This window comes from Lampetra fluviatilis, chromosome 4, assembly GCF_964198595.1.
Source record: "Lampetra fluviatilis chromosome 4, kcLamFluv1.1, whole genome shotgun sequence".
NCBI classification, from domain to species: domain Eukaryota; kingdom Metazoa; phylum Chordata; class Hyperoartia; order Petromyzontiformes; family Petromyzontidae; genus Lampetra; species Lampetra fluviatilis.
The window spans coordinates 1,039,717-1,056,195 of NC_136278.1; the positions used below are offsets into that span (position 1 = coordinate 1,039,717).

Consider the following 16,479-nt stretch of genomic DNA (forward strand, 5'->3'; position numbering starts at 1 on the left):
ACACTACACTACTACATTACACCACTATGCACGACTATACACAGACTCCAGCTCTTCCTGGGGAATTCCCAGGCGTTCCTGGGCCAGCCGAGCGACGTCGTCCCGCCAGCAGCAGCAGCAGCAGCAGCAGCAGCAGCAGCAGCAGCAGCAGCAGCAGCAGCAGCAGCAGCAGCAGCAGCAGCAGCAGCAGCAGCAGCAGCAGCAGCAGCAGCAGCAGCAGCAGCAGCAGCAGCAGCAGCAGCAGCAGCAGCAGCAGCAGCAGCAGCAGCAGCAGCAGCAGCAGCAGCAGCAGCAGCAGCAGCAGCAGCAGCAGCAGCAGCAGCAGCAGCAGCAGCAGCAGCAGCAGCAGCAGCAGCAGCAGCAGCAGCAGCAGCAGCAGCAGCAGCAGCAGCAGCAGCAGCAGCAGCAGCAGCAGCAGCAGCAGCAGCAGCAGCAGCAGCAGCAGCAGCAGCAGCAGCAGCAGCAGCAGCAGCAGCAGCAGCAGCAGCAGCAGCAGCAGCAGCAGCAGCAGCAGCAGCAGCAGCAGCAGCAGCAGCAGCAGCAGCAGCAGCAGCAGCAGCAGCAGCAGCAGCAGCAGCAGCAGCAGCAGCAGCAGCAGCAGCAGCAGCAGCAGCAGCAGCAGCAGCAGCAGCAGCAGCAGCAGCAGCAGCAGCAGCAGCAGCAGCAGCAGCAGCAGCAGCAGCAGCAGCAGCAGCAGCAGCAGCAGCAGCAGCAGCAGCAGCAGCAGCAGCAGCAGCAGCAGCAGCAGCAGCAGCAGCAGCAGCAGCAGCAGCAGCAGCAGCAGCAGCAGCAGCAGCAGCAGCAGCAGCAGCAGCAGCAGCAGCAGCAGCAGCAGCAGCAGCAGCAGCAGCAGCAGCAGCAGCAGCAGCAGCAGCAGCAGCAGCAGCAGCAGCAGCAGCAGCAGCAGCAGCAGCAGCAGCAGCAGCAGCAGCAGCAGCAGCAGCAGCAGCAGCAGCAGCAGCAGCAGCAGCAGCAGCAGCAGCAGCAGCAGCAGCAGCAGCAGCAGCAGCAGCAGCAGCAGCAGCAGCAGCAGCAGCAGCAGCAGCAGCAGCAGCAGCAGCAGCAGCAGCAGCAGCAGCAGCAGCAGCAGCAGCAGCAGCAGCAGCAGCAGCAGCAGCAGCAGCAGCAGCAGCAGCAGCAGCAGCAGCAGCAGCAGCAGCAGCAGCAGCAGCAGCAGCAGCAGCAGCAGCAGCAGCAGCAGCAGCAGCAGCAGCAGCAGCAGCAGCAGCAGCAGCAGCAGCAGCAGCAGCAGCAGCAGCAGCAGCAGCAGCAGCAGCAGCAGCAGCAGCAGCAGCAGCAGCAGCAGCAGCAGCAGCAGCAGCAGCAGCAGCAGCAGCAGCAGCAGCAGCAGCAGCAGCAGCAGCAGCAGCAGCAGCAGCAGCAGCAGCAGCAGCAGCAGCAGCAGCAGCAGCAGCAGCAGCAGCAGCAGCAGCAGCAGCAGCAGCAGCAGCAGCAGCAGCAGCAGCAGCAGCAGCAGCAGCAGCAGCAGCAGCAGCAGCAGCAGCAGCAGCAGCAGCAGCAGCAGCAGCAGCAGCAGCAGCAGCAGCAGCAGCAGCAGCAGCAGCAGCAGCAGCAGCAGCAGCAGCAGCAGCAGCAGCAGCAGCAGCAGCAGCAGCAGCAGCAGCAGCAGCAGCAGCAGCAGCAGCAGCAGCAGCAGCAGCAGCAGCAGCAGCAGCAGCAGCAGCAGCAGCAGCAGCAGCAGCAGCAGCAGCAGCAGCAGCAGCAGCAGCAGCAGCAGCAGCAGCAGCAGCAGCAGCAGCAGCAGCAGCAGCAGCAGCAGCAGCAGCAGCAGCAGCAGCAGCAGCAGCAGCAGCAGCAGCAGCAGCAGCAGCAGCAGCAGCAGCAGCAGCAGCAGCAGCAGCAGCAGCAGCAGCAGCAGCAGCAGCAGCAGCAGCAGCAGCAGCAGCAGCAGCAGCAGCAGCAGCAGCAGCAGCAGCAGCAGCAGCAGCAGCAGCAGCAGCAGCAGCAGCAGCAGCAGCAGCAGCAGCAGCAGCAGCAGCAGCAGCAGCAGCAGCAGCAGCAGCAGCAGCAGCAGCAGCAGCAGCAGCAGCAGCAGCAGCAGCAGCAGCAGCAGCAGCAGCAGCAGCAGCAGCAGCAGCAGCAGCAGCAGCAGCAGCAGCAGCAGCAGCAGCAGCAGCAGCAGCAGCAGCAGCAGCAGCAGCAGCAGCAGCAGCAGCAGCAGCAGCAGCAGCAGCAGCAGCAGCAGCAGCAGCAGCAGCAGCAGCAGCAGCAGCAGCAGCAGCAGCAGCAGCAGCAGCAGCAGCAGCAGCAGCAGCAGCAGCAGCAGCAGCAGCAGCAGCAGCAGCAGCAGCAGCAGCAGCAGCAGCAGCAGCAGCAGCAGCAGCAGCAGCAGCAGCAGCAGCAGCAGCAGCAGCAGCAGCAGCAGCAGCAGCAGCAGCAGCAGCAGCAGCAGCAGCAGCAGCAGCAGCAGCAGCAGCAGCAGCAGCAGCAGCAGCAGCAGCAGCAGCAGCAGCAGCAGCAGCAGCAGCAGCAGCAGCAGCAGCAGCAGCAGCAGCAGCAGCAGCAGCAGCAGCAGCAGCAGCAGCAGCAGCAGCAGCAGCAGCAGCAGCAGCAGCAGCAGCAGCAGCAGCAGCAGCAGCAGCAGCAGCAGCAGCAGCAGCAGCAGCAGCAGCAGCAGCAGCAGCAGCAGCAGCAGCAGCAGCAGCAGCAGCAGCAGCAGCAGCAGCAGCAGCAGCAGCAGCAGCAGCAGCAGCAGCAGCAGCAGCAGCAGCAGCAGCAGCAGCAGCAGCAGCAGCAGCAGCAGCAGCAGCAGCAGCAGCAGCAGCAGCAGCAGCAGCAGCAGCAGCAGCAGCAGCAGCAGCAGCAGCAGCAGCAGCAGCAGCAGCAGCAGCAGCAGCAGCAGCAGCAGCAGCAGCAGCAGCAGCAGCAGCAGCAGCAGCAGCAGCAGCAGCAGCAGCAGCAGCAGCAGCAGCAGCAGCAGCAGCAGCAGCAGCAGCAGCAGCAGCAGCAGCAGCAGCAGCAGCAGCAGCAGCAGCAGCAGCAGCAGCAGCAGCAGCAGCAGCAGCAGCAGCAGCAGCAGCAGCAGCAGCAGCAGCAGCAGCAGCAGCAGCAGCAGCAGCAGCAGCAGCAGCAGCAGCAGCAGCAGCAGCAGCAGCAGCAGCAGCAGCAGCAGCAGCAGCAGCAGCAGCAGCAGCAGCAGCAGCAGCAGCAGCAGCAGCAGCAGCAGCAGCAGCAGCAGCAGCAGCAGCAGCAGCAGCAGCAGCAGCAGCAGCAGCAGCAGCAGCAGCAGCAGCAGCAGCAGCAGCAGCAGCAGCAGCAGCAGCAGCAGCAGCAGCAGCAGCAGCAGCAGCAGCAGCAGCAGCAGCAGCAGCAGCAGCAGCAGCAGCAGCAGCAGCAGCAGCAGCAGCAGCAGCAGCAGCAGCAGCAGCAGCAGCAGCAGCAGCAGCAGCAGCAGCAGCAGCAGCAGCAGCAGCAGCAGCAGCAGCAGCAGCAGCAGCAGCAGCAGCGTGGCCTGGGCCGGCCCCAGTGGCACGTGCTGCTACTGCTGCTACCCGGTTCAGCTCCAGGGGGAGTCGACCGGGGGGGGGGGGGCACCCTGACCAGGCGCTGGCATTTACTAACTCAGCATCATCACTATCATCATCAAACACATGCTCATCCGTATCATCACCATCATCAACATAACAATAACAATTCAGACATCAACATCATTATCATCATCATCCACATCATGAGACGTCATCCATATCCTCACATCGTGAACATCATCATCACAGACACCGTCATCATCGGCAACATAATTATTACCGTCGACTTCATCATTATCTGCCGTCATCATCATCATTTATTTGACCATTAACAGCGGGAGAACTTTAGACGGAATTAGGATCATGACCCCCCCCCCCCGCGCTGTGAGACCGCCCTCAGCCCCCACCCCGCAAGACTCCTCCCCCCCACCCCGCCCCCCGCGAAGAGCAAATCCTGCCAATCAGAGCGGGACCCCCCCGCGAGGCGGCGCGCGCTGAATTCAGAACGACCCAATCAGCGCGCGGCATCGCTGCCATGAGCGCGCGACCCCCCCGGCGCACGTGGCCCCGGGGGGTATAAAAGCGCGAAGGGGACGCGGCGCGCTCAGAGGGGGTCCGGGACCCGGGGACAGAGGGAGCCGAGGGGTACTCAGAGAGACTGGAGCGAGGTGAAATCGGTATTAGAGAGCGACTAAAGAATCAGGGGGGCATAGGGAACGCAGAGGCACAGGGGATCCAGGAGACACAATCAATCAATAAAACACAAGAACCCAGAGAGACTGGCTGGCATCAGAGACGCAAGTGTCAAAGACTCAAGAATCAGAGGTACTGGGGAACCCGGTGTCGCCCCGAGACACGTGGACCCAGAGACATCGAGGAATTAGAGGCACTGAGGTTCAGAGACACTGGAACCAGGGACACTGGGAGAGAGAGACACGAAACTAACGACACAAGAAGCGGAGACACAGAAACTGAGAGACGTTGGAACAAGAGACACGAGGTTCGGAGAGAGACGCGATAATTCATGAAACCCGGGTCTCTGTGAAGCGGAGACGGACGAACGCAGAAACCAGGGTTTAGCTCCACAGGGACTCGGGGACCCCTTGAGTCGAGGGACTCCCTCCTGCACCCCCGGCGCGCGCGATGCTGGCCACGGGACCCCCACTGGAGGCGCCGCGCTCGGCCGCCTTCCACCCCCACCACCTCGCACACCAGCACAGCAACCACCACAACAACAGCAGCCACTACAGCCAACAGCAGCATCATCATCAGCATCACGCCCTGCACCCTCTCCACCAAGAGAAGGAGGCAGAAGGGGGGAAGGGCTACCCAGCCGCGCTCAAACCCCCGTCCGCCGCCGCCGCGATCACCGCCCTGCACGGCACCCGGCAACCCAGCGCCACCCCGCACGGCATCAACGACATCCTAAGCCGCCCCAGCGTCTGCGGGGGTGCACTGCCCCCCAGCGCGCAGACGGCGCTGCCCTGCCGCCTCGTGTCGGGGCCCGGCGCTCTGCTGCCCGCGCCGGCGGGGGGTCTCTACCTGGGCTCGTTGCAGGGCGCCGCGGCCAGGCTGGGCAAGTCCCTGGAGGAGCTGGCGGCGGGCGCCGCCGGCTGCAGGGCGCTGGGGGAGCTCCCCGCTGGAATGGGGGGCAGGGCCCCCCTGCTGTGGCCGGGCGTCCTGGCGGCACCGGCGTGGGCGCACGCGGCGGCGCGCATCGCCACGGGTAGGGCGGCGGCGGCGGAGGCGGCTCCCCTCGACCCGACACCGACACGCGCGAACCCGGTCACCGACAAGATTCCGATCACGGATCTCTCTCGTGCATGCACATTGATGTTACAGATTCTCTATCCCGGTTCCAAATGTGGCTCCTGTCATCCAGATTCTAAATCCAGATCTCACTCCGGGCTTGCCACCTGTCCCGGTTTGACCCGGACTGTCTGGGTATTGAAAACGGTGTTCGGGTGGTGGGAATTGATTTGTACCGCGATTTTGCGCGAGTAGATCTATGGCGACTGTCCCGGATTTGGTTTGTAGGAAAAGGTGGTAACTCCTACCACTCACCCATCGCACTCACTGATTCACCCTCTCACTCACCCTCTCACCCACTCACTCACCCACTCACTCACCCACTCACTCACCCTCTCACTCACCCTCTCACTCACCCACTCAATCCCTCACACCCTACCGTTGCCACCTGAATTGGCATTCTGTGATCGGTGAGCAGTAATTGATTCGTAACCGAGATGTGGTACCGGCATTCTGTGAGCCTTATTACAGTCTAAACCAGACCTCGTGTAGTCTGGTTTGGACTGCAGTGGAAAAGGTGGCAACTCCATCTCGGCCAGATCCCTCGACCAAACTCCACATCGAGGTTCAACATCCAGATTCAGAATCTTTCATTCGGGTCCTTCGTGTCTTGCGTTGCGTTTGACAGGTGTGGCTGGAGAGAGGAGTGTGTGTGATTCACGTGTGTGTGATCCACGTGCGTGTGATTCACGTGTGTGTGTGTGTGTGATTCACGTGCGTGTGTGTGTGATCCACGTGTGTGTGTGTGTGATGCACGTGTGTATGATTCGTGTGTGTGTGTGATTCATACGTGTGTGTGTGCTTCACGTGTGTGTGTGCTTCACGTGTGTGTGTGTGTGTGTGCGATTCACGTGTGTGTGATTCGTGTGTGTGTGTGATTCACGTGTGTGTGTGCTTCATGTGTGTGTGTGATTCACGTGTGTGTGTGTGTGTGCTTCACGTGTGTGTGATTCACGTGTGTGTGATTCGTGTGTGTGTGTGTGTGTGTGATTCATACGTGTGTGTGTGATTGACGTGTGTGTGTGTGTGATTGACGTGTGTGTGTGTGTGATTGACGTGTGTGTGTGTGATTCACGTGTGTGTGTGTGTGATACACGTGTGTGTGTGTGAGATCCACGTGTGTGTGTGAGATCCACGTGTGTGTGTGTGTGATCCACGTGTGTGTGTGATCCACGTGTGTGTGTGTGATTCACGTGTGTGTGTGTGTGAGATCCACGTGTGTGTGTGATCCACGTGTGTGTGTGATCCACGTGTGTGTGTGTGTGTGCTTCACGTGTGTGTGTGATCCACGTGTGTGTGTGTGTGTGTGTGATCCACGTGTGTGTGTGTGTGTGATCCACGTGTGTGTGTGATTCACGTGTGAGTGTGTGTGATCCACGTGTGTGTGTGTGTGTGTGAGATCCACGTGTGTGTGTGTGTGTGATTCACGTGTGAATGTGTGTGTGTGAGATCCACGTGTGTGTGATTCACGTGTGTGTGTGATTCGGCACTCGTGAATTGTTAATTCCGCCGTACAGTCGCGACACGTGTATGTGTGAGTCGCGACACGCGAGTGTGATTCACGTGTGTGATGTGCGTGCGTGTGTGTGGACTGTACTTGTCTGTGCTCATGCGGATGAGTACGAGTGGGGAGCGGTGGCGCAGTGCTTAGCTTACTGCCCAACATCGATGATGAAATATGAACCGGTCATTGGACTCCCCCTAAGTCGACTCGGCCTCAAATGAGTACCTGCTGCGATGTGTAAACATCGCCACTGGGGAGACAAAGGCGGCCAGGCGTGGTGCTGCCGTCCCAGCCTTCATAGGTGATCGCTAGCAGCACGTGCCCCAACAGTCTGATAAAGGCTTTCGGGGTGATCTTTGTTGTATGAGAGTACGCACACGCGAGTGTGTGTGATTCACGTGTGTACGTGTGTACGCGGTAGTTCGCGGTGTGGGTAGCCTCCCCCCTAGTGGGTAGCCTCCCCCCCCTAGTGGGTAGCCCCCTCCCTGCGTTACCAACTAGGCGATCAATAACAGTGGCGATTATTTGAACCGGTCCTGGGCTCCTCCTAGGTCTGCTCAGCCTGAAATGAGTTCCTGGTGCGGGTGGTTTTGTAAACATGAGCGCTGGGGCGACAAAGGCGTGTGGCGCGTCGCCCTTCACGTGGACAGCGACGCGGTTCACGCGAGTGACATCATCATCATCGCGAATTATCTGCTGCTGCTACCGAGTTGACAGTGGTGCACAAACAACAACAACAACACGCTCCGTGTCAATACCGACAACAACAACTTAACGCCCGTGTGCGTGCGTGGCCTTAAAGATACAAAGTAATATGATCGGCGACGTTTCGGGCAATTGTCCTCTCTGCCCTTCTTCACAGCACATGGACTTAATGGAGGGGCGAGCGAGGTGCTGTAATGGATATGATGTACGTGATTATTTTAAAGGTCACACACACAGTGTGATTGACACACGTGTGTCGGCTTTATCTATGTAATGGGTGTGATTACAAGTAAGGAGACGATATCGATTTTGGTATCAAATAATTTTTTGTAAAATTAGAAAACTGTGTTCATGCCTGAATTAAATAATAATAATATCACATACACATCGCATCACTGATGCATATACCGTGTCAATCCCACTGCTGGATGATTTCCTCCCCACGTCGTCAGTCGTGGGGTTTACTTGACCATACTTCACCACGCTGGTCATTAGTGGGGGGGGGGGGAGTCGTGGGGACGCCAGGACCGGTTCAGATAGCACTCGCCACTGATGTTAACCGTAGAATCGAACTCGGTTCGCAACGCTCTAACTACTGCGCCACCGCTCAATCCATCCACCGTGTACTCGTGTTGTGCGAACCCGTGTCGCACGTGCGCGTGTGTGCACGTATAGGTCGACTCAGCCTGAAATCAGTACCTGGGCGGGGTGTTAACATCGCCAATGGGGAGACAAAGGCAGCCGGGCGTGATGCTGGCCACTCACCCCTCGTGTGCCGTGCCGGCCTTCACAGGTGCTCGCTAACAGCACTTGCCCCAACAGTCCGTTCAGGCTACACGGGGGATTCTGTACAGAAATGGGGTTTGTGTTGTATACGTGCGACTATGTTATGATTGTTGTCGTGGAACATACAAAAGTATATGTGCGTGTAACACTTTTGGCATCTTAAAGTTTAAATTATGTTGCATTTAATAAATGGTATTAAGTATGTGTTGTGTGTATCGCATATTGTATTAAGTATGTAACCCACAATATGTATATTGTGTATGTTTGTGCGGGTAGTTTGGGGGGCGGTAGTGTAGCGGTTAGCGCTACGCTGCGCTACGAACCCAGCGACCCGAGTTCGATTCCCGCTCACGGCCAACACCGGTGACGATTATCTGAATTGGTCCCGGGCCTCCCCTCGGTCGACTCGGCCTCAAATGAAGTACCTGTTGCGGTGCGTAAACATCGCCACTGGGGAGACAAAGGCGGCCGGGCGTGGTGCTGGCCACCCACCCCTCGTGTGCCACAGTGCCGGCCTTCATAGGTGCTACTCGCTAACAGCACTTGCCCCAACATTCTGTTCAGACTACACCGGGGATCTTTGTGTTTGTAGTTTGTGTATGTTGTGTTTACTCTCTCGTGTATGTTGTGTTCCTGCGTTCGCACGATATCATTAAATTGTGTTTCGCGTGTGCATCTATTTTACATTGCTTTGTGCATGTGTTATTATTGTGTTTAGATTGTAATGTGTGTTGTGTGTGCGAGTTATTGTGTTTAGATTGTAATGTGTGTTGTGTGTTTGAGTTATTGTGTTTAGATTGTAATGTGTGTTGTGTGTTAAGTGTGTGTGTTAGTTTGGTGTCTTTCTCCCGCACCTCCGATTAGCACGGTTAGCTACGTACGGCGCGAATGAAATTCAACATTTGTAAGGTATATTGAGTTTGTGTGGTTAGTTTGTGTTGACTTACATTTGTGTTTTGTGCACGCATTGTATACTGCATTGTGTGCGGTGTGTAACGTCTGCGTTGCGTGCATTGTATATTGTGTAGATGTGTGGATACTCTTTGTTTCTTTCGGTAAAGTCACGTAGGTAGACAATAATCGATCACGACGTTTCGATCGCAACACAAGCAGCCGTCATCAGGTGGGACAACCACAGCAAGAAAGAACTGCTGAAGTTGGGCCCACTTCAGCAGAGTATGGATTCCTGCAGTCACGATCAATATGTGTGTTGAGTTTGTGCTGTGTTACAACTGCGGCTTGCATGAGAGTGACCGCTCGCGGCCATCCCTCACCATCGTCACCCTCGTCACCCTCACCATGGTCACCCTCACCCTCGTCACCCTCACCCTCGTCACCCTCACCATGGTCACCCTCTCACCATCGTCATCCTCCCAGGGCAACCACTAATCTACCGGGCCCCCCATTCGCCCCCGGGCCCCCCCCCCTATGTTCCTGTGTGCAAGATGTGTGTGTTGTGTGCGTGGTGTGTTGTGTGGGGCGCTGGTGGTAACCTAGCAGCCAGCTTCTTCCGCTTTCTGTCGGCTTTAGCGTCACACTCTCCCGGGGTCGGTTCGCCGATATTGCGGGGCCTGTGTGCGTGCGAGTGTGTGCACGGTTCAACTTCTTTCGCGCACCGCACGTAGCCAGCCGTGCTGATCGTAGGTACGGGGGAAGGACCCCAAACTAAACACTACAGCGACAAAGTACCACGAGCAGTTTGTAGAGAAATGCCCTCTCGTTGTGTCCGTCGAGCGATGTGGAACCCCGGGGGGCTGAGGCTGCCCCCCCCCCTGGGCGATAAGAACGCCACTCGGCGTCTGCGCACTCAGAGCTTGCGAGGCAAGAATTGGGAGCACGTGGAGACTTGGTTCAGAAGTTATTTTACAGTCAGAGGCTCCACCATACATTGGTGTCAAATGTTCTGCCTCCATCGCTTCTAGAACATCAATTAAATGCAGCCCCCCCCCCCCACCAAACAACCACCCCCTGGTGGGTATCCCCTCCCAGCCCGGGGGGGGTCGCCAGTCTGCGGCTCCAGAGCCGCGTGCGGTGGCTCCTTAAAGCTCTTAAAGCTCCGCTGCCTCGTGGCCGTCTTTAAATTAAGTACGCCACCACCACCGCCTCCACCACTATCTCCACCAACAACACCTCCACCACCTCCACCACCAACAACAACACCTCCACCACCACCTCCACCACCCCCTCCACCGCCTCCACAACCTCCACCACCACCTCTAACCACCACTACCTCCACCACCTCCACTACCACCACCACCTCCCCCGCCTCCACCACCTACACCGCCTCCTCCTCCGCCACCTCCACCGCCACCACCGCCTCCACCACCACCACCACCACCTCCACCACCCCCTCCACCACCACCTCCACCGCCCCCTCCACCGCCTCCACCACCACCGCCACCACCTCTACCACCTCTAACCACCACCACCTCCCCCGCCTCCACCACCGCCTCCTCCGCAACCTCCTCCACCACCACCGCCTCCTCCGCCTCCACCACCACCGCCTCCACCACCGCCGTCTCGACGTACCAGCCCACCATGTGCGTTGAAGTATCGATTATTAATTTTTTTCTCAACGAAATCGAAGAAAAGTTATCTTATTGTTCTAGCCCTTTTAGAACAATATGACGATATATTCTTTGGTTCTTTCGGTAAAGTCACGTAGAAAAACAAATATGACGAGAACACACACATACAGCATGAGTGTGTGTGTGGCACATGCTGTCTGTGTGTATGTGGCACATGCTGTCTGTGTGTGTGTGACACATGCTGTCTGTGTGTGTGTGACACATGCTGTCTGTGTGTGTCGTGCAACGGTTATGCGCTGCACAACAAACCCGGCCACCCGAGTTCGAGTCCCGCTCACGACCAATAACAACCGGTCGTGGGCCTCTCCTAGGTCGACTCAGACTCAAATGAGTACCTGATACGGTGTTTAGTAAACATCGCCACTGGGGAGACGAAGGCGGACGGGCGTGGTGCTGGCCACCCCACCCCCTCGTGTGCCGTGCCGGCTTTCATAGGTGGTAGTCGTTAACAGCTCTTGCCCCAACAACCTGCTAAAGTCTATACGGGGGATCTTTGTCTTTGTGTATATAGAGCCGCGTGGCCGGTAGGATGCGAGCGCGTGCAAACTGCGTGGTGTAAATGTAAGCACACGACGCGCATGCAGCGTATGCCTCTACACGTGGTATGTGTACTCGAGTTGACGATTGATAACCGTAAAATACATAAATAATCCGTTAACCGGTTTCAGGGATCAATTACCGGCTCTGCAAGTCGCTAGAGCCATCGGTCTCGCAGTGGACATTGACGTTGTTGTTGGTGTTGTTGTAGTCTCCGCGTGGTTACAATTTGCCCTCGTGACTCCGTTAGAGGGTCAAGGCGCAGCCCTGCAGATACTCGCCCACGCCACCCCCTGCTGGTGGGAGGGGCCTCTGGGCGGGGGGGTGAGGCGGAGGGGGGGTGAGGCGGAAGGGGGGCGGGGTGAGGCGTTGGGGGTGAGGCGGGGGGGGGGGTGTGAGGCGGGGGGGGTGAGGCGGAGGGGGGGTGAGGAGGAAGGGGGGCGGGGTGAGGCGTTGGGGGTGAGGCGGGGGGGGGGTGAGGCGGGGGGGGGTGAGGCGGGGGAGGTGAGGCGGGGGGGGTGAGGCGGGGGGGGGGGTATTTAAGAGAAATGGCCCCCACTGCTTCGCCTGCCGCGCCGGGAGCTGGAGTCGAAGTGGCGCCTTCTGGATCGCGAGGCCAACGGGGCTGGGCTCATTTGTTTATCTCCATAGCGAGGCGCTGTCTGGATGTGCGTCACACCGGTAACCGCTATTTTAAAAACCGGTTTTCACACCGTTAACGGTACTCAAAATATACAAAAAAGCATCTGCTGTACTGGATATAAATTGTATTTGTAGCTTGTGTTGTGAGTGTGTATGGTGTAGTGCGTATGTATGTGTATATTGTGTATCTATGTAGAAATTTAGTGTGTATATATTGTGGCATTGAGTAGTGTGTACTATGTATATGTGTGCATTATGTATGTATATGTGTGTATTGTGTATGTGTGTGCATAGTGTGTATTGTGTATATCCAGCATGTGTGTATGTGCGCAGTCCACGCACAATGCACACACGAACACACACTACTCGGAAATCAAAAAAGTGCAATCGGCGACGTTTCGAGCAATGCCCCTTCTTCACAGCCCAATTGGCGACCGCCGTAACTTTGTTCTCCGTGTTCCCAACGCAGCCGACGATGTCGCGCACACCACAGCAGGCGGATGAGATGCTTTGCACGCGGCCGGTTTGTCGTCGTCTGTGTTTATGGTGGTTTGGGACGGGGCGGGGGATGGCGCACAGCACTTGCCCCAACAGTCTGCTAAAGGCTATTCGGGGGGTGGGGGATCTTTGTCTTTGTCTCGTGGCGGTAGGCTCCCCGTGCGCTGGGTCCTCTGGGTTGGAGCGGGACCCCCGGCGCAAGCAGACCCGTCCCACCTTCTCGGGCCAGCAGATCTTCGCGCTCGAGAAAACCTTCGAGCAGACCAAGTACCTGGCCGGGCCCGAGCGAGCGCGGCTCGCCTTCTCCCTGGGCATGAGCGAGAGCCAGGTGAAGGTGAGTCGAGCCCGCACGGACAGAGGTGGTCACCGTCGTGTCGGCCTGCCACAGACTGCTGGGGCGAGAGGGCTCTGAGCGAGTTCCCCTCGCACCGATGACGACCGGCACACGGCACACGCGATATGCACGCACACGCCCAAGGCACAAGAGCAATGGACACACGTTCACACACGAACACGCGCCTATACACAAAGATAAAGATTCACCCGCATAGCCAGTAACAGACGAGCGCACGAAGCCTTTCGCGACCAATATTATCCAAAATAGACTTTTCTCTCCAACACACCGGTGTGCTGTACTCGTGACGAATCGGCACGTCCTGTTCACGTGACAACCCTTACGAGTTGGCTGTGTCGGGTGGTGGCTGGTTTAACGACACACTTATAAATTACGCGATCTAATCCCCCCAAAAAACTCTTATGGCTCTAACAAACTTTTGAGGCTAAGTTCTGTTAGCGAGTGACAAGTCCTATGAATGCCGGTACGGCTCACGATGGTGCTGATGTGGTGAAGAAAACCACCGCCCGACCGCCCTTTGTCTCCCTAGTGGCGATGTGTACATATCGCAGCAGGTATTTATGTGAGGCTGAGTCGATCTAGGGGAGGCCCAGCGCTGGCTCAGATGATCGCCACTGGTGTCGGCTGTGGCCGTGATTGGGAATCTAACTACCGCGATAAACATTCACGCACGCACACGGGCCCCAGATTTATCGGTGAACCGAGTAATTTGCCTCCTGGGAGTGTGACGCTAAAGCCGATAAAAAGCGGATGAAGCCCACTATCACTCGCTGTTGCGTTGTGTTTGTTGTGTTGCGTTGTGTTTGTTGTGTTGCGTTGTGTTTGTTGTGTTGCGTTGTGTTTGTCGTGTTAAATTGTGTTGTGCAGCATTGTTTGGTCTGCTACATTGTGTAATTGTATTGCATTGTGTTGTGCTGGATTGTGTTATTGTGCTGTCTCAATGTGTGTTCTCTTCCACATTGTGGAATTTGTTGTTGTTTGGGCCTCTGTCAATCCACTACCTAAAGGCCATGTCGAACATGGGGCTTGTTTGACCATACTTCACCACGCTGGTGGTTTTGCACCCCCGTTACACTGCGATGTTTGGTTTTGTGCTTTTAAGTCGCGATTGAAATCTCCTTTCTTTCGAACTGCTTTGTGTTTCGTTTGTTAAATATCCCCTCGCGCCTTCGATTGGCACGATTGGCTACGTACGGTGCAAAAGAAGTTCAACATACGTGTACCCAATCATTGACGTGCTGCGTTATCATCTGAGAATCAAGGACGGCCCAACCCCCCCACCTGCCACCAAACCTCGCCTCTCTTCAGTGAACCTCGGTGGGTTCCAGGCCCCCTCGGATCCCTCGCCACCGCTCCTCCTCGTCCCTGCCGCCCCCCTCTGTACCCTGGAGGACTCCCCTCTACCCCCTCCTCCTCCTGGGACCCCGCTGACAGGGAACCCCTCCCACTCCCTGTGTATCCCCCGGCAGGTGTGGTTCCAGAACCGTCGGACCAAGTGGCGCAAGAAGCACGCGGCGGAGCTCGCGAGCGCCAAGCGCCGCCGCGACTCGGAGGCCGAGCGGCTGCAGTCGGGGCCCTCCGCGGAGGGGGCCCAGGAGGAGGCGCCCAGAGACCCGTGCAGTGGCTCTGACAGCGACTGAGGACGAGGGGAGATGGAGAGGGGGGGGGGGGGGCTCGAGGGGGGGAGGGGTTGGGGGGGGGAGCTTGGAAGAGAGCAGAACAAAGGTCCCGGAACAGGCAAAAGGGGACCCTGCTCGAACAATAAAAGGGATTCCTGGAAACAGAACAGAACAGAACAAAGAAAAGGGACCGTGGAACAATGATGGTGCTGGGACAGAACAATGACGCGGAGAGGGGACCCTGGGACACAAAAAGGGCACCCTGGAGCAGAACAGGGGTCCTGTGCAGGGACTGCGCGGGGGTCGTACCCCCCCCCCCCCCAGTCATCGCCAGTCCGGGCCCGCGCTGTGGTTCTGCCCCCGTGGTGTTGCCGCCGGGCTGCGCCGCTGTGACTTGTTTTGCTTTGGGTGTTTGTTGTTGTTGTTGTTTTATTGTTGATGTGGTTGTTGGTATAAAGTTGCTCTACTTTTGTTATAAATTGCGGTGGCTCCCCTGTGCACTTGGGTCCGCGGGGAGTGACGCGGGGGGTGGGGGCGGGGGTGACCCCCAAGCCCCCACAGCGCCCAGGACCCCTGAATGGGATCCTGGGCGCTGCCCATGACCCCTGAATGGGATCCTGGGCGCTGCCCATGACGTGAGATCAGGGGGGGGGGTGATAGGTGAGTGGTGGAAGTGGTGGCGAGTGATGTTAATGATGTGAATGGTGATGGTCAGCGACGCTTATAGAGTGGTGGTGATTTGTGTGTGTGCAGTGAGTGCGGTAAAACATGAGCAGTGGGGAGACAAAGACGGACGGGTGAGGTGCTGACCGCATCATCTCCCTCGTGCGACGTTCCGGCCTTGACAGATGCTCGCTAACAGAACTTGCCCCAGCGGTCTGCGTAGGCGACACGGTGGATCTTTGTCTGTGTGTGTGCGGGCTGAGTGCTGCCTCTGTGTGGTCTCGCGCAAACCCTGGGAATGGAGTACACGGGGGAGGGGCTGAGGGGGGGGGGTAACCACCCCCCCTTGTCTAATTGTCCCCACGTCTCCGTGTCTGTCTCCTTGTCTCTATACCCCCAATGTCTTGATATCCCTGTCGAACCCTGACCTTAACCCCTAACCTTAACCTTCTAACTCAAACCCCTAACCCTCACTTCAGTACACACAACCACCACTCTCCCGTATCAGCCTACACAGCGCCAATCCGGTACACGAGGGGTTGGCTGGCGAGAACCACGCCCGGCCGCCTTTGTATCCCTCGTGGCAACGTTTACACATCGCACCAGGTACGCATTTGAGTACCTAGGGGAGGCCCAGGATTGGTTCGCCTAAACAATACCGGTGTTGACCGTGAGCGGGAATCGAACTCGGGGGCTGGAAGGGGGGGCGTGGGGGGGGCTGGAGGGGGGGGGGGGGCTGGAGGGGGGTGGCTGGATGGAGGGCGTGGGGGGGGGGCTGGAGGGAGTGGTGGGGGGGGGGGGGCTGGAGGGGGGGCGTGGGTTGGCTGGAGGGGGGTCATCCTTTAACAAATTGACAATAGCCCCGCCCCCTCGTGCCCCCCCCCAGGGATGCGTGACGTCACCAGTCATTCACACTGCTTGGGCGCACACGCACAATCATCGCGATGTGCGCCGCTGTCAATCCACTGCTGGATTGAGGGCCTCGCCACGCCGCGATGGTCGTCGAGGTTGTTGGGCCACACTTCACTTCACGTCGTCCGTGCCGATTGATATCACTTCGCCACGGACGTGAGCCCGTGGCCGGGAGTCGGACTGAACCCGTCTCATAACGCAGTGCGCTAACCACTGCGCCGCCACTCCCCGCTGTACACAGACAACCGTTCAATACACGGGCAAACCCACACGTCCCTGCAGAGCTTGTGCCAGGCTAGGTGCACCTCGATGTCACGTGACAGTGCGGGGAAGGCTGGCTCGCTGCTGGTAGGTTGACCCAGGTGCCGTGGGT

At 58.4% G+C, this 16,479-nt stretch overlaps 1 protein-coding gene across 1 annotated transcript; it reads left to right on the forward strand.

The window, feature by feature from the left end:
* The first annotated feature begins 4,115 nt into the window (after positions 1-4,115).
* Positions 4,116-14,552, forward strand: LOC144931371 (homeobox protein Nkx-6.2-like). The gene is made up of 3 exons (XM_078855175.1): positions 4,116-5,214; positions 12,710-12,891; positions 14,382-14,552. Exons 1-3 carry the CDS (start codon positions 4,632-4,634, stop codon positions 14,550-14,552), a joined length of 936 nt encoding a protein of 311 aa, XP_078711301.1. The 5' UTR covers positions 4,116-4,631.
* The last annotated feature ends 1,927 nt before the right edge of the window (positions 14,553-16,479 follow it).